Source organism: Lissotriton helveticus, chromosome 1_1, assembly GCF_964261635.1.
Source record: "Lissotriton helveticus chromosome 1_1, aLisHel1.1, whole genome shotgun sequence".
NCBI lineage: Eukaryota > Metazoa > Chordata > Amphibia > Caudata > Salamandridae > Lissotriton > Lissotriton helveticus.
The window spans coordinates 684427545-684449452 of NC_136057.1; the positions used below are offsets into that span (position 1 = coordinate 684427545).

The 21908-nt window shown below is 43.2% G+C and overlaps 1 protein-coding gene across 3 annotated transcripts in view; it reads left to right on the top strand.

Annotated features, from left to right (window-relative positions):
* SEPHS1 (selenophosphate synthetase 1) overlaps positions 1–21908 on the top strand; it is a 308347-nt gene that overhangs the window by 78911 nt on the left and 207528 nt on the right. For all 3 annotated transcript variants that reach the window (XM_078674220.1, XM_078674218.1, XM_078674219.1), the window contains exons 3-4: positions 12713–12816; positions 19759–19866. In XM_078674220.1, the coding sequence (XP_078530346.1) occupies positions 12713–12816; positions 19759–19866 (212 nt within the window). The remainder of the gene's footprint in view (positions 1–12712; positions 12817–19758; positions 19867–21908) is intronic.

A 21908-nucleotide genomic window follows, 5' to 3' on the forward strand; every position in this document is an offset into this window, starting at 1 on the left:
TGCTGAAGCTTCAGGAACAACAAGATACTGAATTGTTATGAGGTCTGATCTTCGCGCCTTCATAGACATAACATAAGTGCAGCTTCTGCCAACTTTGGCTTTAAGGAGGGTTTTATATTGCTTTGCTTGAGGCACACATAACACACTTGATGCTGTTCGCATGCAGAGAGAGCTGTTGTATGCTGATGTGATCTCTTCATTCTAGGATCCTGAGGTATGGGCCCGCCCTAATTCAACCCAAAGAGACCTTCTTAGCTATTAATATACTATGTGTGTTAGGGAGGGTGAGAAATAAGTGTTGTTAACTCTTATTCATTACAGCATGTTAACATGCTGTCACCATTCGCTTTTTATGGACTAGTAACTATGCTGATAGCTTTGCTTTTGATAATATGTTTCCTTGTATTATCTAAGATACTGCGCCTGAGAAGACGGCATTAGTAAATAAATATTTCAAATGTTCACGTGTTCTTCTTGACTCCATGTTCTGGTTTGAAATGATTGTATAACGAAAGAGTGCTCATGTGTTCCACGTAACCTGAGGTATTGTAAGCTCATGTTCTGGTTTGTCTAAACATTGGGAGTTTGTTATGACCAATGAGACACTGTAGCTAGCTCGGTAAGGGGTTTGTTGGGTACTAAGGTGAGTTTTGGGTCACCCTAATTCGCTGAGGTTCCAATCCTCTGTGCACAGTTCTGTGGGAGAACAGAAACCCTGCTACACTACTTACCACCAACCATCTTGGAAATACACACACAAAATCAACAGTATGTTTCTCAGAACTCTTATAAAGTAACCTAGCTGTTGCAAAGGGGGGGGGGGGGGTCTTTCTAACTACCTAATGGTTGTCAGAAGCCTGACGCGCTGCACCAAGCCCATCTATTCAGATGGAATTGTCCATGTCAGTCCTAGTTGGTTTTACCTTTATGATTAATCTAACGATACTCACTTGCGCCTTACTGCATTCCGTCTGAGGCATAATTTTTAGTCCATGCAAAATCACCCAAAGGGTAATGTGAACTGGCCATCTTCCACTCATCATCCTTTGTGTTCTCAACCACATACACCTGATATCCTCTTCTATGAATTCTTTTTGTTGATGACTCAAAGAAAATGCCTGGAATTTCATCCTCCCAAAATATTTTGAATTTCAAAAAGAAATTCCTGTATTGTGGAGAGTGATGGTATGCATCTCAGACTTTCCCCCATGTCATGCACCCTAGAAAGAAATCCAAAGATTTGTAATCGGTGCAAATCACCCAATCAGTTTTCCAAAGAAATGTCTTAGTTTTTACTGCTCATGCACAAGCAAGGGCTTCTCTTTGGATAGTGATGTATTGGAATTATGCATTCCTTACGTGATCCTAAAGCTTTTGGCAACAAAGGCTTTAGTGTAATCTCTACATCCAGTAATCTAACTAAAAACTGCTGCAGTTGGTTTAGCACTTATATCTACTGATGAGCGGCAAAATATAGAATTACTTTTCCTTGGCTTTCCCCCAAGTAAATGTTGTGCTCGTGCATAAGTTATTTGAATAGTTCTCTTAGAAGGGTAAAACACAACTCGGAATAATATTAACAAAGCTCTAACAACAATTTCATCTGATTCTCCTTTTGCAGGTGAAGAACATCCATTGGTGAACTTCAGTTGGTCTGATTTGGTCTTCTTTCCCTCTGAAGTGCAAGGATCACTTTTATTTTACCTTTTTGACTATCATACCCAAATTGCATAAAATGTACACAACTTTGTCTAGAATACCATTGTGCTTCTGCCTTGGTTTGGCACCTATCAGATTATCATTCTGATGTTAGGTTGTGTTATTTTAATTTATAACCCTCCCGAATCACCCGGGAGGGGTATCTCTGCTTAAATACAAGAATAACATGCAAGAAATAACACCGTTAGAGGAGACTAGCCTTGGGCAATGTCCTGCAGTGGAAATGATCCATGCAGGTTCGGATTTGAAGAGGCAGCTTATTCCAATAAAACTGGTCTAGGAAAAAAAACGACCTGCATCCTGAACGGGGCTGTCTGACCCAGTAAGCAGAGCTTTGTTGCAAGATCTTAAAAGTCTTGAAGGGGAATAGTGAGTAGGCTTTAAAAATAGATACCCAAACAGAGCTTTGTGGGTTTGACAGCAGACCTTAAAGATAAATCTGTTCCTTACCAGAACCCAGTGTAATGCATGCAAAAGAGGGGAAGATGTGGCTCCAGAGGGAGATTACAAATGAGACAAGGGTAGGTGTTCTGTACCACCTGTTTAAATAGCAGCGTTTCATTTGCTGAGGCCAAGAACGCATTACCATAATCCACATGGCTGATGACCAAAGCGTGGACCAAAGCTTTCCTTGCTGCAAGTGCTAATAAAGCAAAGGCTCTTCTCAGCAAACGCATCATATGGAAACATGAGCCTACAATGGACAAAACCTGCTCTTTCATGGTAAGAGATTGATCCAGCCGGACTCCTAATTTTTTAACTACCAGTGTTGGTGAAGGAGCTATGCCAAGTCCTGGGGGCCACTAAGTCTTTCATTTAGACCACATTTTTGTCAAGGGAGATTAATACCTGCGTGTCTTCCACGTACGACATTATGTTAAAGCCGTGACAAGTGGGCAACATAAATGTAAAAAAGCGTAAGGCTGAGACATGAGCCCCGAGGAACCCCACTTTCCAGCATCCTGGTATGAGACTTATAGAAGCCCACAATAACAGGTTGAGTCCTGTTGGAGAGGAAATCAGAAAGCCACTTTAGTGCTGTTCGTGAATACCAAACTCATGCAGCCTACTGTGTAACCTATGATGAGACACAGTATCAAATGCTGCGGACAAGTCCAGCAGCACCAGCATAGATGGTATATTAGCATTGAGAGAGCATCTGATGTGGTCAGACATCAGATAGATTGACTATTGGCTTTTGAAAAAATAAGGCTGCAGAATGAAATCCCAATAACATGTTACGGTGAAGTAAGAGTTCAAACGGAGTATTGAACGTAATTGGTCCATTGGATTCCTCTGCTGATGCCACGTGATGGTAGGCTTCCTCTGGTCTTTCGATGAAAAATACCTTGCTCCACCAAGCTGTCTCAACATCTTTTGGATCTTGGGCAGCAGGTGACCATCCACAAGGATATTGTTGATTAGAGACCTGAGGTTGCAATTGGGGTGACCCATTTTAGTGATTGCACGGGTTCATTGGCACTCACCACGAGTTGTCAGTGAGGTTTCAACATGTACCTTAGGCCACTAGAAAAGGAATGTTCCCTTAGGCATATGTGCTTCTGATTTTAAGTCATTTTTGTGCTCAAAGACCACCACATCTAAAAGAGCACTCTTGTGGCTGGGATTGTTTATAGCCAAATGTGATATTAGTAAAGCCTGGAAAAATACAAAGACACCTTTACTAGAAGGATGGAAGAGAGGGTTGGACCATTGCCTTAGTCTAAGGCGATCCATATATATGGCTCGGGCTGCCCTCAGAATGATGGTAAGAGGGGATGGGCCCTATACAAGGGAATTCAACTCAAACCCTGTACTGAAGGACCATGGTTTTTTGACGCAGATCTGTAAAGGTTTGAACGCAAAGCAGCCTAGACAAGGGGGAGGAGGAGAGAGGGGATCATAGGGCACAGCCCGCCCGTGATGAGAGCGATGCACAATGTAGATACCTAGTATTCTAATAGTTTGATTGTCCTAATGTACTGTCTGACTGCTGCTGTGTTTTGTTATTTTGCGAAATCCATAAAAAGTATTTAAAAAATAGCCCTCCACATACGCACTTGTTTTAAAATGTCAGAGATAATATATATTAACGTTATCAGTGTTGTTGCTAGCTGTCGGCACTAACATAATGGCTGTAACTAGGTGCAGCACAATTCCCAGTTCCCATTTGTTGCATGATTTAGAGTAAGCTGAGCAAGACACTCTGATGGCTGCATGTGTTTTTAGAACCACACCTGTAGCAAAAACTCTTACATTTCCGAGACTGTTTCTTGGGGTACTCACTTCTGATAAATCTTGCTCCAATTTCTTCATTTTCAGTGCCATTTTCTATTTGATCCTCATTGACCTTCGTGATGAGTGTGCAGGTGGTCAGAGACAAGATGTTAGCTAACCAGTCTGCCCAGAAAGAGCAGAAGCGAAAATCTTTCAATGTACTAGTTGTCTCGAGCAGAGAGCTAGTTGTTCTGTAATGAGACCTCCTACTCAAAATGATAATTGATTGTTCTTACACTGTATTACTCAGGCACCAAAGGTCTTATTGTTCTATTTACCAGTCCCTCGGTGGGATTTGAGAATTGCTTTAATTACATTAGCTTTCCTGATTTTTTTCTTGATTAATGAACCCCTCCTATGTTTTTGGTGAGTAGCAAAACCGCTATCTGTGAATGCCTGTTGGAAGTTGATGGAAATAAAATGCTTTATTTAACCTTTGACGCTCTGATGAAATGCTTTTGGATACCCAAAAGCAATTGAAAGTGTGAGATCTAGTTTCTGGAATCCAAGGGTAGTCGGAAGTTACTGGACTCTGTCGCAATTCCCTTTAATACACATAAGATAAGTTACAGATAAGATACTCTGAATGCAATGACGATAGACAAAGAAAACTAGAAGTCTCTAGCTCCTTCCTGACTACGGACACAACTTCTAATAATATTGTAATGGTTGGTGCTATCAAGATAGTGATTAGTTATATCAATCAATCAAAATAAGCTTCATTCGATTTAACATTAAAATCATAAATGCACAATTTTTCACATATGATTCTAAATGACGAAGCATATTGATATTACATAGTTTAAAATGATATAAAATCATGTATTAAAAGCCAGGTTCATATTCCACATTGCTTTCCAAGATTTGATCGCACATTTCAGATATGTTGCTAAAGGGCCAGTAAACCTTTCATAGTGTAGTAACGTTAAAAATGCTGGGCGACATAGTCTCAGCCCAGAATCTTTAAAGTGGGAACGATCCATCTTTTTCTGGAAACAGAATACAATTTACAAAATAGCAGCGTGTGTATTGTAGACTGTTTAGAGGAATCGTCACATGGGCACGTGCCCAGGGTTTTAGACTAGTCATTCTTGACAGGGAAACTAGTAAGTCTATGAAAAATCCCCAGGCGAAAAAGAGTCCGCAACATCCTGTCATAACCCCCTTTTATTTACAAAGATATGGCTGAATGTCATAACATGACAATAACAGTTAATTTTCCAGAACTATGGGCGTGACAAATTTCTTTTAAGAGTCATTCAGCTTTCAGTGTTTTTCTTGGGATTAATATAATACTATTCGAGTTGGTAAAATATTTAGGATGCCTGATATATGGCATACATTTTTTTGATAAAGTTTAGCCTAGGAATGCATGACCTCCTGTAAAACTTTAAACAGTCAGTTATAATATCCCGATTTAGGGTGTGTTTCTGCCTATATTCTATGCCATAATAAAATCTGTTGAATCTTAATTAGATCAGATATTCATGGGATCTCAAGGCCATGTTGTTGGGGACTGCCAATAAATATCTGAAAAAGGCATTCTCAACTAGTTGCAGGGGCTGAGAGTCAGCATAGCCCCAGATGCCTGCACCGTACATGGCAGTAGTGACACACTTAGCTTTGTAGGTTTGCATTAGTTCCATAACTGGCCTTCTGCCCAATTTACTAGCGAAATGAGCTAGGGCGGCAGTGGCTTTAGAAAACAACATTTTCCTGGCCAACACAACGCATGTGACCTGGTCCCTCTACAATCAAAGTGACTACCCAGGTATGGAAATATGTTAGTGCAGTCAACCTTGGCATTATTAATAAAAATGTTGCGGCACTTCGCACTATTTGTTCCACATTTCATTATAATTGTTTTTAAAGTGTTAAGTTGCAAACCCAGATTTTGCACGTATGTGGCAAAGCTAATCACTACTCTTTGTAGCCCTAATTGGGTACACGACATTAAGACCGTGTCGTCTGTGTACAATAGCGCAGGAATTGGGTGTTTATCAATGAGTGGGAGATCCTGTCATTGAATAACTAAAACTTGGCTGAGGCAGTTAATATATAAAAAGAAAGGGGCAAGGACACAACCTTTTCTCACCCCTTTTCTTATTGGGAATCTAGTAGTGCACTCTCCAATATTTCCATAACTGACCTTAGCACAGGCACCATTGCATAGCTGCCTCATGAGGTTTGAGCGGTATTTCCACTCCCATTTCCTCAAGGATACTCCAGAGTTTGTCGTGTCTAGCACAATCAAACGTGGAGCTGAGATCCACAAATGCCATGAATAGCTTCCCCTGCATAGCTGGAGTGTATTTACCCAATAATAGGTTTAGGTTTAAACCCTGTTCTATTGTGCCTAAACCCTGGCGGATTAGTTGTATCTATGAACATTGTTAGCAAAGGCCAACTGCATGGTCCCAACACAATCTGCAGACCTTAACAAAAGGCCCAGCGGTACAGTATCCGAGAAATCATTGATTTAGTCAAAACTGGATGCTGAGTGAGTTGCCATAATGTTGCATCCTTCTTTGTAGTCTTTGTTTCAGCAGAAAGTAACCCTTTAAGTGAGTGGGGAAAAGGCTGACCAGGTTCTTTCTGCTGCACAGAGTTAGATGTGCAGGCAGTTTTCTATCAGTGCATCAGGGATATTTTGGTATTTTCCTGCTCGGGACCTCGGGTCCTTGCATGGTAGTACCTGACATGAAAAATCAGTGGAAGAAGTCCTGCCTTAAAGATAAGGGCATCTGTGTGACAAATAGGCTGCTTGTTGAAGCATATCTGATGGCAGAGTTGTCTTAGACCTGGTGGTTACTGCGATTCTAAATGAAATATAGGAATCGTTGGTATGATGTGGGATGGATGTTCCTCTGGTCTGGGGCAGAACTCCTGCTTCCTCAAAACCTAAATGAGGCCATAAGTGTAGTGGCAGTAGATAGCACTTTATACCAAGGATGCTGTTCACTTGACATGGTCAGAAATATATTTCCTAATGAATGGATCTTAATTAGATCACCCAAGTGACACAGATGATAGCTTGTAGTTGGAGGCATTATCTGATGAGTTATATGTTTTATTAGGGTTGTTCCAGGAGAGGCAGATTTGCATTCCAAAGGATATATGTGAGGGGGTAGTACAGCGGGAGGAAGCATGAACTGTTGGCTCCAGTGAAAGACCTGGTAGTACTGCAGATTACTCTTCCCACCAGTTATATTGATGACACAAACAGGGGCACTCCAACCCTATATTTCAATTCAAGTAACCCTAAAATGGATTAATCGACAATAATGCCTTACTGCGAATTATACTTTGCCAGTGAAACTGCACAAAAATGAGCAGATCGGAAACATTTCAGTATGCAAATTACATAGTGTGATCACAGTAGTTCAACAGTTGTTTTATGCCATTGTGACCATTCACACAAACACAAGAACTGACGCCCTTTTCCAGTCAAGTGAGCTTTTAACATAGTTTTACGCTTAGCACAGATAGTGAAATTATTTTTCAGTTTGACAGTTCCTTAGGCAGAAATTGCTGTCAAATAGAAATGCAGGATGATGCATGGAGAGATTTAGTGTCTGAAAGGGAATCATGTAGGCCTTTGAATCATCATTTAATGATCTCACTGAACTGGGCTGGAACTGAGCATTGCTGTGCCAATAAATCGCTTGATCTTATTGGGGACAGGAAGGAGTATATAAGACTCAGCCCCTATAAGTAATAGTTTAGTAGGAGCATGATTATGCATGATACTCTCCAGCAATACCTCAATATTTTGCTAGTATTGTCATAGTCGTAGGCAACTCTGTGCCACATGCAGGAAACCTGTCTCTACACTATACCCTTACAACCAATCATTTGGAGATGGGCATAAGTTCAGTAACATTTAAACAGGATATATTTCCTTGTTTTTCACATGCTTGAGCAAAGAGGACAACTGTGTCCAGTTGAATCCAACTGTCACCTCATTGGAAGGTTGATAATTGGCAGAAACATGTGATCCTCCTCTAGTGATGGTCGATTGATTCATGCTCTTGATTACTAGGAGTCTGCTATTAAAGAAATGCACCTAGTAGCCATGGGTACAGTGTATACCTTCCTGCATTTGTCTCAAAGGCATTCAGGGGTGCTGTTTCGGCTCTGGGAGTATGTCTGCATTACTCACATCCCTACCGCTCGTAGAGCCTTCTGACTCCAAAAGTGAAGAGAAGTCTTTAAAGGTGCTAATGGGTGGATCCACAAAGTAGACCAGTCAAAGAACAAGTTCAAGAAAGGATTAAAGTTAAATATGTATTTGGGCCATCCTACAAACCAGCAATTCTAGGGGTAAAAGAGACTAGAACTGTGATTTTTACCTCCTTTGCCTTTCAGTTTAAGCAAAACAGAAAGGTGTCCATCGATCAATTTAAAAAGCATTATGTGTCCGAATATGTTCAGCAGACCACCTCTGACACCAACAAGCCTTCTGAGTAGAGCTTCCCAACCTCTGCCTACTTTGACGGAGCTACCAAAAGAAAATTACACTATTGCTGATAATTTAACCCTCAATTTGGGGTCCTTACAGCCTGCTGTGCCTCCAGCTTTACATCAAATTCCAACTTCCACAGAGGTACCTTATGCTACAAGTTCAGCAGTTCCAAATCTCAACTGCAGTTATGGTTTATATGAACCGACACCAATTGAAACGACGCCTTTACAAGAAATAACTATTAATTAAAATGATTCAGACCTAGAAATAGATTATTTGCCAATACAATCCTTAGTCAACCAACACCATTGATTTTGTACACAGTATAGTTTGTTATGGTAATTACTACCACTTACAGCCCTAGTTTTGGATTGCTACTGTAGTGTTCTTTCTAATGTCTCATCATGCGGATTATTGTTTTACTTTTGTTAAATGAACTTTACATTCCTGATAAATCTGAGAACTACAGCCGCATTTTTTTCACATGTAGGACTAGATCACCTTGCTGTGAAAATTACTGCATATCCTATGGCGTGCATTGAACTGTTGCAGATGTCCTACGTTTGAAAGATTGCAATAGATGATGCAATAATACCTGGCTCCTTTTCAGATGAATGGGTCACTAAAACGTTTAAACATATGATATTGAGTGTTCAGGCCTACAAAACCCCTGATAACGTGGATCCTCATTTAATTGTTGATAATCGTAAAGAAATGTACTACTACCATCATTTTGGGCACCATTAAATACACAGAACTGGTTGTCCCTGACCGATCTACAACTACACACAGTGGGAAAACTGTCAGGCACCGCCTTTAAATAATCACAAGCATTTCTTAAAGAAATGTTGTTATCTCTACTGTGCTTCCTTCAGTTTTTCATTATTCATAAAATCCTGAAAGGCTCTTAAAGAACCTTATTACCAATACATTCATGGAATGAAGAGCAGGACGAAAGGAGAGGAACTCTTTACGTCAAGCAGAGGTGGCACGAGATACTTCCTGAGAAAAAGACTTTTTGGCCAGACCACAACATCTGCTTTCTCTGTTTGGCTGCAGACAAAACCATTAACATTTCAGTGTATTCCAGAAATAGAACAATAATTCCTCTGGGACGACTGACTGACGCTGCAGAGGGACGTCCGCCAGGCCTGGGACCAATACAATGAGCTTGTTTTAGGTTAAGCGGAATATTTTCTTTGAGGCCAACTATTTTAGGTATATGAAGTTTGAGAAAGATAAGCCTGTCCGGGTCCCCCTCCCCTTCAGGAATACCATAAATCCTAAGGTTGTTATGTTGGTTACTGTTTTCCTAGTCCTCCGTCTGCTGTTTGAGAAGAGTAATTTCCTTAGACATAGCTTCAATCTTTGAGGAAACGGAAACATCTTGAGCGTCACTGATCCTCTGCTCCGATACCCTGGATTCAAGATTGGACCTTTTTTCATCAAGCCGCTGAATGGTAGCATTGGTGTCAAGGATACAATGTTTCATAAGTCTAGCGTGATAGGTAGAGGAGATTTTGTAGGTGAGTTAGGATCCTTCTTAGGATGCTGAGAAGCAGCAGTGGGAGAGTCCTTACGAAGGGAAGACATACCTGCAGAAACACCCTTTTGGTTAGATGGGGAGGAGGGGTCCATAAATGTAACAAGAGAGAGTGACACTGCGTTACCTCAAACCACAGGTGTAAGTAGCGAGCAAAAGTTAAGTGGAACCAGACCTCAGTTATGAATGCTTACAGAACCGAGTCCTCAAAAAACCCAGAAAATTAACCACCCTGTGTTAAAAGGCAGGAAGACACTGAAGAAAAGGCGCTGCGCCCCAGCACCAGAGTTCCAGCAATATTTAGGACATGTAGTCAAGACTCTAAACAAGCCGATATGGTGTAGAAACAATCTCTGGCAAAGAGTGTAACAACACAAAACTGCAGCTATCATGTGGCGGCTCAATCCAAGCCTTTATCAAACAAGTTTTTCCAAAGGATCAAGCCGCCGTGAATTTATAGTAGAAGTCTCCTAGTCATTTTGTATCAGTCTTAGTTTAAACAACTGGCCGTAGTTTAGCATAACCTGAGCAGACACCTGATTCAAAACTAACAATGCCAGCACAACATCCAAGATAAATCCAGTTCGTTAACAGGAGAATCCTACTATTTTTATAAACTCATAAGAGAGGTGCTGTGAATATTGTTTAATGATCCTTTTCCACTCCAGCGCCCTACAATACCAGAAAGACTAATAGAAACAAACTGTTGGTGATCCACAATGAAAAGATCGTTGCATGTTCATCCAATATCGCCAATTGTTCACAATTGAGTCACATATAAATACTTAAGACATGGCATGGCAATAAGTAAAAAAAAAAAAAAAGACCAGGGAAATAACTGCCATACAACGCTGGGAACAGCCAGCGTCTCTCGCCGCAGCTTGGATGGCGACCGGAATGGACGCCCGTGAGGGACGCGCGACGCAGGGGAAAACAGGCAAATGGCTTCAGAAAAAATGGAAAAAAGAACAGCTACCTGTGCCCCCGCGCCGGCGCTCCAATATCCTTCAAACCATGGAGTAAAGAAGCTGGATAAGCCGTTCCGCTAACCAGACGGTCTCTTGTGGCGGCTCAAGCCACGCCCCCAGCCCTTGATCTTCTGAAAGAGAAGAATTTAAGTCTTCTTCAACACAGACCGGTTCATTTGCGAGTGACTGCACAGCAGAATTGGACATTACAGACATTATGGTCTGGAAAAGTACCATGCCAGCTTCTCAGTGCACTGTTTTGAACCTCAAATTTGACATAAATTCAAAAGAGAGTGGCTAAAAAAAGAAGCCACTATTCCCATTTAAGTATAGGTCTATTTTCTGTAGCAGAAAATCAGCTGACCACTTGATGACTACTACAATTTTACGCTGTCATGAACACCAAAAATTCAAGCCTTGGGGGTGGTATGAAAAAACCCATAGTTCTTTCCTCAACCATGTGTGGGAGTTACTGTTTGAATTCTCTTGCCTAACTCTGGATATTCATAAGCACAACTGGCTGCTCAAACACTCGAGGCCCCACTCCCTCCTGTGCGATTCCTTGACTTTAAACAAAGTGTGCAACTGTTTCATTCATCCCAACCCAGCACACACTTCTGAACAATGGCTCCTACTTTATGTTAACTAATGAAAGTTGTTGTTAAATGGCCCTTGTCCAGACATATTTGTAAACACAATTGGAGACAGTGAAATGTAATGGAATACCCTTTTATCCCCATCCGCGAAGTGTGTTTGAAAACTTTCCATGGGCTCCAATAGATACTGATAAAAACGTTTTTTGAGAAACTGAATAAACTAGTTGCCATTCTGTCACAAAATGGGCTCCTTTGAACTCAGTGGCAGAAATATTTGACTTAAAACATCCCGCTGTGCTTCAGAGATTCAAAAACATTTGCAGACCTAGTATCCTACCTGTTTTGTATACTCTATGCACACACTTTCCAGCACCTCCAATACCACTGGCATAATGCACTTTTTCAAAAGTGTTGTGGCTAGCATGTTCACTGTTATAAGAATGATTCCTTCCTTTTTTTTATTCACTGTTCTCCAGTTTATTCAGTGGATTCTTTTCAATGCTTCTCATCATTGGCTGTGGTATTCTGATTTTGATTCAAATAAAGAAATAATCCTTTTGAATTGACTTAAAGGACGCGATGTATACTGGGTAAGTAGCATTTTCCTTTTCATGAGTGCCTAAGGTTTGTGTTTCTATGCACCTGACTTAAGCAACCCGAAATGGAAAGTGTGTTCTAACCCTTTCTCCGGACCTTGCTCACCCTGAAACACCCACAAATTTAAGTGAACCAATACTTACCCTCCCACATCCTAAAAATCCTTAAAACAGAAAGGGGGTGGGTTAAAAAATGACTACAACTGCATGCACCCGTCCCAAATATCATAGTCATTCCCGGTGGTTGTCAGTGGTTCCTATTTTCGCTGGAAGACCCTTCCACTTGAATGTGTTTATTTTTATAAGCAGAAATGGTCTTCTGTGGTGCCCGCCTGAGGAAGTCTTATAAAGTTAAAATCTTATGAGCTTTGCTTGAATGCACTGTTGTAGCGTCAGCTTTGGCTTATTTTCTGAGTGGATTTATGCAAAACTGACAGCGCTTGTTCTGATTGATAATTGAATTTTAAGCAATACCAATCATGTACACTTAAAAATATTTGCAAAAATTCCAGATGGGTTGTTTTAATTGATGATTCTTGTTGCAACAGGAATTGGGATGGACACATGTGTTATTCCTTTACGTCATGGTGGCCTTTCCTTGGTCCAGACCACAGATTATATATACCCAATTGTAGATGATCCTTATATGATGGTGAGTCGAGTTTCCTTTGCATGAGTAATGTGAAAGATTTAAGAACTTTAGTTCTGGTCTGCAAATGTTTATTTCCCTGTAGTTTATGAGCATACACACTGTTTTGCATTAATTTTACAAAAAAAATGTATATGCATTTTCGTTGTCACTGATTAAAGCTTTTACATTATTGAATGTCACACACAGTATGACTTTTGTTTATGAAATTTTTTTAATTGAGTGCATTTTGAAAGCTAGGACACTCCGTTATGGAATCAGAAAGAAGTGCTCACTTATCTCTTTGTGCTAATGAGATTATCCAGATGCTACCCTTTCTAAAAAATGCCTGTGAATTGAATTATTTTTATGCTTGGCTTATCACTTTTCCTAATTTGAGCCCTTGCAAGAAATGGAAACTATATAAGCAGTGTCATTTTATTTCCGCTTTTAACTTGCACGAACAACCCTGGTGGTTCTTCATGCCGTACTTCTTGCTCTGGGTGAAAGTCCGATTTGGAAAATATATCCCAGTCCCCAAAAAAGACTGCAACCACCGGCACTAATTAAGTATGACCGATATGGTCAAATTTGTGCAGCTGTAACAGTTGTCCAACTGCCTCTTTTATATGTTGCAAATGAGAAATGGAGAACTGGGAGAGATCCAGATACAAAAATTCATCAGTGGGGTTAACAAAGTATATCTGATACAGACATCAAGCGGCAGATTACTTAACTTTTGAATTCTCCCCACGCGCCAGTCTGTATCCAGACATTTTTCAGCAGTACTTCTGAGCGCCAGGGGATGGCGTTGCATGGCTCCGTGAGGACGTTGTCTCTGGATATGACGTCATTGGAGCCATAGAAGTCCCCTCCGGTGCGCAGACGTCCGTTTCATCTTTTCTGCACTGCAGCGTGGATCCGAGGAAGCGGTTCCTCAGGCCTCTTGCGTTTGACCTACTTCAATGCCTTCTTGCGCCAGAGAACAGTGTGCCTATGCATTTGGGTTTTAAGTCATGCAAGACCTGTACTTGACAGATGTTGTCTACTGATCCTCATCTCATCTGCATATGGTGCCTAGAAGAGCACCACGACTCCGATGAGTGCAACCCCTCAAAGAGGCTGAAGTCTAGGGCCTTGCGGGAAAGGCGAATGAAGTCGCTGCGGTCGTGACTGTCCTGATCTTGAGTCCAGGCAACATCGGTTTCCTTCCAGCTCTGAGGTTCCTGCACGGCACTGTACAAGGTGCCGTTCCTGTGGGCGTTGCTCTCGCAAATTGTGAAAATCCCATCAGAAGGGTTCGAGGTCATGGAGGACTTCGGTCTCACAACATCCTGATATGGTTGCTGATTCCTCCCGTTCCTTACCGAGGATGTAGCACAGGAGTCTATCCCGAACGTCCCTGCTTATCCTGGAGCGGGGTGACTATGACCCATATGCAGGCATATTTTTATCCTTTTTCGGTCCATACCTCCCCTTGGTGCACCTTCGGGCACCAAGGAGGTAGAAGGCACTCTGATTTGAAACACGCCTGCGGGTTCGTCCTCAGTTCCGTGCCTGGAGTTATTACGGCGTCGGTACACAGCCCAGCGCGGCTTGCAGAAGAGCCTGCACATAATATAGACGTTTACATCAAAACACAGATTTCCTTTACTTGACATTGAAGTTAGCTAGCATTCCTTCCATTTTGTGCCGCATTACCAGCTTGTTCTCCCGTTTCACGTTAAAAAGTAATTCTTTCCTCTCTGATTCTGGTTGTCAGGCAGGTAGGTAGTGGTAGAGGGCATAAGATACATTTTGCCTGACATTTCATGTGATCAGATGGCAGAAAGTTTAGCTAATTAACTGGTTAAATCCTTTACAAAACAAACACACGGAGATAATGAACGGAGCGCTGAAATGTTTCAAACACCCCCCCCCCCCCCCCCCCAGTCACAGATCTAGGTCGAATCCATTCTCTTGGTTTAGAATATAGATAGAACTTTAAGACTGACCTCTCTCTCCCCAACTTGCTGTCATAGTCCTCCATCGCGTTAGGCCCATTTGTTCTTCAAAAGGACCCAAAAGCGGTTTTTCACCTTTAAACTAGCTCAGCTCTGAACCACGGAAGTTTAGTTATAGTCACAGTAGGAAATGTATTTGACATCTTCGCACGCTCCGTTCCAGAGCTGACGTAGCTCAGGTAGAAATTAACTGTTTATAAAGCCATCTTTGCTATGTGCTTCATTGTGCATTCTTTAATGGTGCCTTAGTGAAAGTAGCATGTAGGCTTTTCAACATGTGGATGGTGGATTTACTTTTTTCCGGTACATCTGCAAGTGAGCTACAGTCATGCAGGTTGCAGAAGAAGGCCTGCAGCCTTCCTACTAAGTCAATTAGGTGGTTGACACCAGTTTGCACCGCAGCCCACGTGTAAGATTTGTATTTTAAACCATGGTGCATCTTTTGCGCTTTGTTGCTATGCTTTACTCAGCCTGTTGAAAGATCAGAATACATCAATTGAAAATGTTTTTTTTTTAATTTTATTTATTTATTTTCTTTTTTTTTTTTAAATGAGGGGGGGAATCGCCAAGAAAAAGGCAGATTCCGTCGCGCTGGCACTGTGGAGGTGAGTAATATGGGCGAGTGGTCCGAATAGGTCCGCGGAAGCACCTTTCAGGATCGCACACTCTGCAGATAGGCCGAGGACGCAAACCAATAATCAATCCTCGTATGGATATTGTGGGGGGCCGAGTAGTGTGTAAACCCTCCCTGCATCGGGTATCTATGGCGCCAGCCATCAACCAGGTCAAGGTGAGTCAAATGTGCATCTAGTGTACGGGCAGAGGCCGAGGGCGTCTGGGGTGGACCCACCGATCTGTCCAGCGCCGGTTGTAGAGTGAGGCTAAAATCCCCTCCCCAAAGGACAACCCTGTCCTCAAACGCAGAGACCCTCTGGGCCAGTGAAGTATAAAAGCTAGGGAGATCATAATTGGGGCCATATGTGTTCACTATGCACATCTCAAGACCTTTACCAGAGCAGATCGTGATCGTGTATCGACCCTCACTATCAGCGGCCACCGGTGTCCAAGAAAGGGAGGATCTAGGATTGAACCAAGTGAGAACCCCTCGAGCATGGGAAGTAAAACCAGCAGCATGGATATTATCACAGAGCCCTCTGTATGCAAGGATGGGACTGTGTGGTGCTAAGTGCGTTTCCTGCAAAATTGCAATGTCTACCCTGTGCTTCGCCAAATATTGAAGAACCCTACGGACCTTGCGATGATCATTCAGGCCCCTCACATTCCATGTAAGGAGTCGCATTGTGTCAGGAGCCTCCACCCCATCTGTCACGTCCCCCGCCATGGAAAAGAAAGGAAATTCGTGTTGATTTCATGCAGTGCAGTAACCTGGAAGAGTAGGTACCTGCCGCTGTCGTTCCTCCCCACCAGATCACATGCCTCAAGAAACATCTGTCTCGCACCGCAAGACAACAAAAAAGTCTCGAAAACCAAACCTTCCCAACCCACCACCCACGCTTGCCCTTCCTTAACTAGGCCGCACTCATCCATCCACCCCAACACGCATTTCTCCCCTCCCCTAGCAAACCTCAGCACCACAACAGTCGCAAACCCCCTTGCCACCCACAAAGCAACCACCCCGGCCTCCACCCCCCCCAACGACCATAGGAACAGTGGTAATCACACGAGGGCAGAGGTAGCCGATCTAGCTTGTACCTTGGAGATCCAGCAACAGTGCAATAATTGCCCTCCCCCGTCCCCCCTCCACCCCAGAACCCTGATAAAAACAAACGTGGCGTCATTGCCACAACAAGCACATTTGGGAACAAAAAATAGAAGTAGCCAAGAGGTAGTACATCAGAAAGAATCGCCCCGCCCAAAGGGGGCAATAGTGTGGCCATAGCCAGGCAGCAAACAAAGGCATAAGGTAGAATATATCAAATTGGCAATAATAGATCAACAAATACAATGGCAGCCCCAAGTATATACAGTTCTCCACTGGATGCAACCACACAAGAAATCGGAGTGCAAGTTAACTCAAGTTCCGAGGAAATAAAGGCTGGCAGTACCTGAGAAGCAAGCAAGTGGGCCAACCGCCTCCAGGGCAGCAAGTCCTCTCTGGACAGTCAGAACCCCCGTCAGTAAAGAGTATAGAAAACATTAATTAAACCTGAGGGGACCCAGTCGGGCAGCAACTATCTCAGAAAATGTCCCATTCAGTCCTGGTCTTCCATAGAGCCCTCATTCAGCGCCGCACCATCTTGTCGTGGTTGGCGTTTTTCACATTGCCAGTCTTTCAGGGCCTTTTGAAGCACCTTAGGGTCAGTAAAATTCTGGGGCTTCCCCTGTCTAATGACTCGCAGCAGCGCCGGATACAGCATCGCATAATCCGTGCCCATCTCTCGCAGTTGACGTTTCATAGGGGCAAACTGTTTCCGGGCCTCCTGTACACGAGCCGTGAAGTCAGGGTAGATGGATAAAGTGGATCCCTCATACTGCAATGGCTGCTTCTCTCTAGCCAGCTTAAGCGCAACATCTCGATCTCGATAGTTTAAAGGTTTGGCTATAATGGGTCGCGGTGGCGCACCCGGCTTGGGGCGTGGGCCCAAGGATCGATGCGCCCTTTCCACCACGAACATATGGGAGAATACATCTTCCCCCAGCAATTTCTTTAAAAGGGCCTCCATAAACAACTCCATGTTGCCCGTAGAGGGGCTTTCCGGAAGGCCCGTGATGCGCAGGTTACAGCGGCGAGACCGGGCTTCTAAATCCTCTGTTTTATCCAGGAGCGTCTGCATAGCCCTGCCAATCTGTCTATTGTCAGTCTCCAACGTGGTGTGCGCCTCCTCCACCTCAGTAATTCGGCGTTCGGACATATCCAGTCGTTCCGCATGTTTATCCAATCGTTCCGCCATGCGATCTATGCGGTAAGTCAGGGCGTCCAGTTTAGTACCGATAGCCGTCATGCCTCCCTGAAGATTCTTCTCCATGGCCAGGAGTATTTCCTTAAGGTCCTGTTGCTGCGCCTCCTCCGGCAGGTCCCCACCAGTCGCGCCGCCACTTCCAGCGCCATCCGCCGTCTTAGGGTTCTGTCTCGCAAAGGAGAGTTTCGGTTGTGACCGATCAGAGCGCCCCATGGCGCAGAGAGGAGGTGCAACGGGCCCCCGGCGCGGGACCACGGGCAAGAAGCACGCTGAACCCGTCGCTTCTAGGCCAAGAAAGGCGTAATGGCCGCAGTATGAGGGGGAGGCAGTGCGGAAGAATAATCTGGGGCGACCGCCAACCCAACGCGGTCTGTCTGTCGTACCTCAAGCGGTGGCGCCAGCGAGGCAAGCGGCCAGTCTCAGCTCCTGGGGCACCAGGCAAAGACACTCAAAGTCTATAGAGCGCCAGACACCACCCGTTATATCCGGTCTGTGGGGCTCGGATCGTGAAGAGGGCCCAGCCTGTCTCCAGAGAAGGCCGCCCGCAGATGTCTCGGGGCACAGGTGCACCAGTTCCCTCGAAGTAGCCCCACCAGAGGAGACTCACCGGTGCAGGCCACGGGGAGGTGGCCGTAGTGGGGGAACGGCACCTGTCCTCGCCAGGTAGGTCGCCCAGCCACCGCAAGTAAAATCGAGGCAGGAGCAGGCGCCGCCGCGATCACGGATCTCCAGACAGCAGCCCAGCAGCCTTGCGGCAGCGCGGTCCGCCCCGCCGGGGCCAGTCGCACCAAAGCGCTCCCACACCTCGCAGGCCGTAGATGTTCCGCCCTCCTGTTCCGACTCAAGGAACTGGCGAGTGCGAGTCTGAGGCGGGGGAAGCGGGGAGATCCCCCCCTCGCGATGAGCGCACCCCTCTGCGCGCCGTGGGTTGTGTGGAACGTGGCCCGCCTCCCAGCGCGTGGTCGCGTAGTTCTCAGCACCGGGGAGCGCCGCCTCCGGGTCGGCCGGGACCGCAATCGAGGCCGCGGTCTCTTAGGCCCGCCCCTCAGCGCCACACCGGGTCTTGGATATTCGTCCTCTGGTCAGAGAGGTCGGTCTTTCCGCCGTCAGTGGGGCCGCGATGATGGTGCTACCCTCAGGGATCAAAAGAGCGCAGGTACAGTTCCAAATGTGCAGGATTATTCAAGGATCGTGGTTCAGGGCGGAGGAGCTCTGGACTCAGACGGCCATCTCGGTTGCCGGCTAGCTCCGCCCCCAATTGAAAATGGTTAGCAGTTTCCCAGTGTGAAGTGCCAGGAAATCCATTGAGCATAACATGGGGGATCACACCAAGAGATGCATAGTCCTTCAGTTGGTCTAATTAATATATACTTTCTGTAGTAACACATCACATATCCATAAGAAATTCATTCAATAAGTATCCCTGCCTCTAATTGGTCAGGACATGGTATTGATTAAAATTACACATGCAGTATTCATTGCAAGAAGAGATGCCTTACACATTGAAGGTCTCATAGGGCATACATTGCAGTGCTTTTTATTGGCGAAGTTATCTTACCTAAAGTAGAAAATTATGGAGATGGCCTGTCCATTGGTGTGTGTGTGTGTGTCTTTAAGTAAATAATGTCGTTCCATTGTTCTGGTCTATTAACCTCCTGTTGTGTGTAATTTGGGATTTTGTTGGGGTCATAAGATTAACTTTAGAATGCAAACAGTACACAAAGTCCTGTCTTCTACAATCTTAATGCTGCTTTTCTTTACGTTTTTGACAATGCATCACTGTGAATGATGCTATTGCTTTTCCTGAAATTGTATTGATCTTAGACCGAATAGCCTACTACCTTTCTAATCATTAAGAAGTATTTGTGTACTTCATTAGGACCATTGCAAGTTATATTGCTGTCAGTTCTCTCTGGTGCTCTTATTTGTAAAAAGGTTGCAGACTATTCATTGCCCTTTTGTTGTTCAGTTCTGAAATATAATTTTGGCTATGAAAACGTGTTATCCATTACATTTATATTTACTCCTGTGTTTATTCTCAGGGGCGTATAGCTTGTGCAAACGTGCTAAGTGACCTTTATGCCATGGGAGTTACAGAGTGTGATAATATGCTGATGCTTCTTGGAATTAGTAATAAGCTCACAGATCGGGTAAGATTAAAGGCTATTCCTTAAAGCTTGTTGGTTTTTGATTGCTTCCGTACTGGACTTATAACAAGCTGTTGTTTTCTTTGTTTTGTGATAACGTCTGCTTATGTTTGAACAATTATATGTATTTGTTTCTACTGTAAATATTTTGTTCGTCAGTGGGTATTTGAATGGCAAACATTCTTGCCATTTTAAATGTCAAGTCTGGCTGAAGTCTATGAGCATTACGTTATGTTTCCGACTATTTGTACAGTACCTATTTTGCAGAAGGAGTTTCAGAGCTCAGGGTCTATTTATGAATTGGCACGTTTTGTTGATAAAGGAAACAATACATAGCAATATCCAGAATCCTTTAAACTCTATTGTAAATCTCAACAAAATACCACATATTAAAAACAAGGATCACACTCCAAAATAGACTGTTGGGCACATGGCGAGCTTAAATATATAGAGAGCACACCTGCGGCCTAATTCAGCTGAGCTAGGAAGGCTAGAACGATTTTTTTTTTAGAGGATTCTAGCTGTAATGTGTAAAACCAACTAACTCAAATAACGCTATATAACGTCTAGGAGAAAGTGTAACATTGAATCTGGTGGAGGGCGGTCTGCCACAAGTTCTAAAGGCACTAACTTGTCAAAAGTTTCAATAATTTAAACCTGAGCTCAGCCTCTGGTAGCTATGGGACAGAGCATACAGGCTTAACTTGAAGACATTTTGTAAATAATTTAGAATTACCAAAACAATTCAAAAGTTGAAAACAAAACAAAAAAATCCCACATCAATTTATAATACAGTAAATGTAATGAACACAGTGACACCAAAATATCAAAAATCCAATAGTGAGTACCGCAGATATGAATTTAGTTTAAAGATTTTAAAGAAAATAGCGACTAGAATCACAAACTTCAACTGTGGTAAAGGGTTGTGGTAGACTGGAACCTAGACCAGATTTGAGGCCAAGTGCGAAAGGAGCCATGTCAAGTACAAGTAGATTGGCCCGGCTAGGATCTGGCAATAGTAAAATGTAATAAAGATTCTAAGTCCCAATCTGAAAAATAGAAAAAAATTTAAGAAGCAATAGGATGCCAAAACAACAAAAGATCCAATTAGGAGAACGATGGATATGATTTTTTTAAAGGATTAAGTGAAAATAGCGCCAAAATGCGCATAGTGTCCATGGTAGCCAATGGTGGTGAAGTACCCGAACCTAGGCACAATTTAATACCAACTGTGATGTAGTGCGCACCAGATACACGAAATAAAGTGACCCCTCTATGACCTGGAAGTAGGGTAATTTGAAAACGTTTCCAAGTCCTAATCTGAAAAGGGAATTTGCCTTGTTTCAGAAGAAAACCTCTTCTCCACATGGTACAAACCTGACATTTGATCCAACGCTATGAACTTCAGGTTAGCTACTTTTCGCTGTCAGTCTTCTAGAAGCTCTGGATCAAAAGATTTGAAAAAGTTCCAAACTTCTTTTTGTGCCCAAGTTGCCGGCTGAGCTTGGGTCCAAAATTCACAGCTAGGCACAATGCAAAAAAAGGGTCAGTTTTCACTGGAAAAATGTGATGTACTCGTTTCCTGTCGCAGGCACTAGGCATACCAACACAAGTGAGGTATAATTTTTATCGGAAGACTTATGGGAACTCAGAATAGTAGAACAAGTGTTATTACCGATTGACTTTCTTTACATTTCTATCTTCCAAATGTAAGACCGTGTGTAAAAAAAGTAGTAATTTTTAAAAATGTCCTCTAATTCACATGCTTGTATGAGTACCCACAATTTCGGAGATGTGCAAATAACCACAGCTTCTAAACTCTATATTCCTATTTTGGAAATATAAATGTTTCCCTGGTACCTATTTTTCACTCTTTATATTTTACCAAATGAATTGCTATATACTCAGTACACAATGAAAAAACATTGCAAGATGCAGCTCTGTTATTGGCTCTGGGTACCTCGGGTTCTTGGTAAACCTGCAAGTCTTATATATCCCCGCAAACAGAAGGGTCCATCGGACGTAATGGTATATCGCTTTAAAAA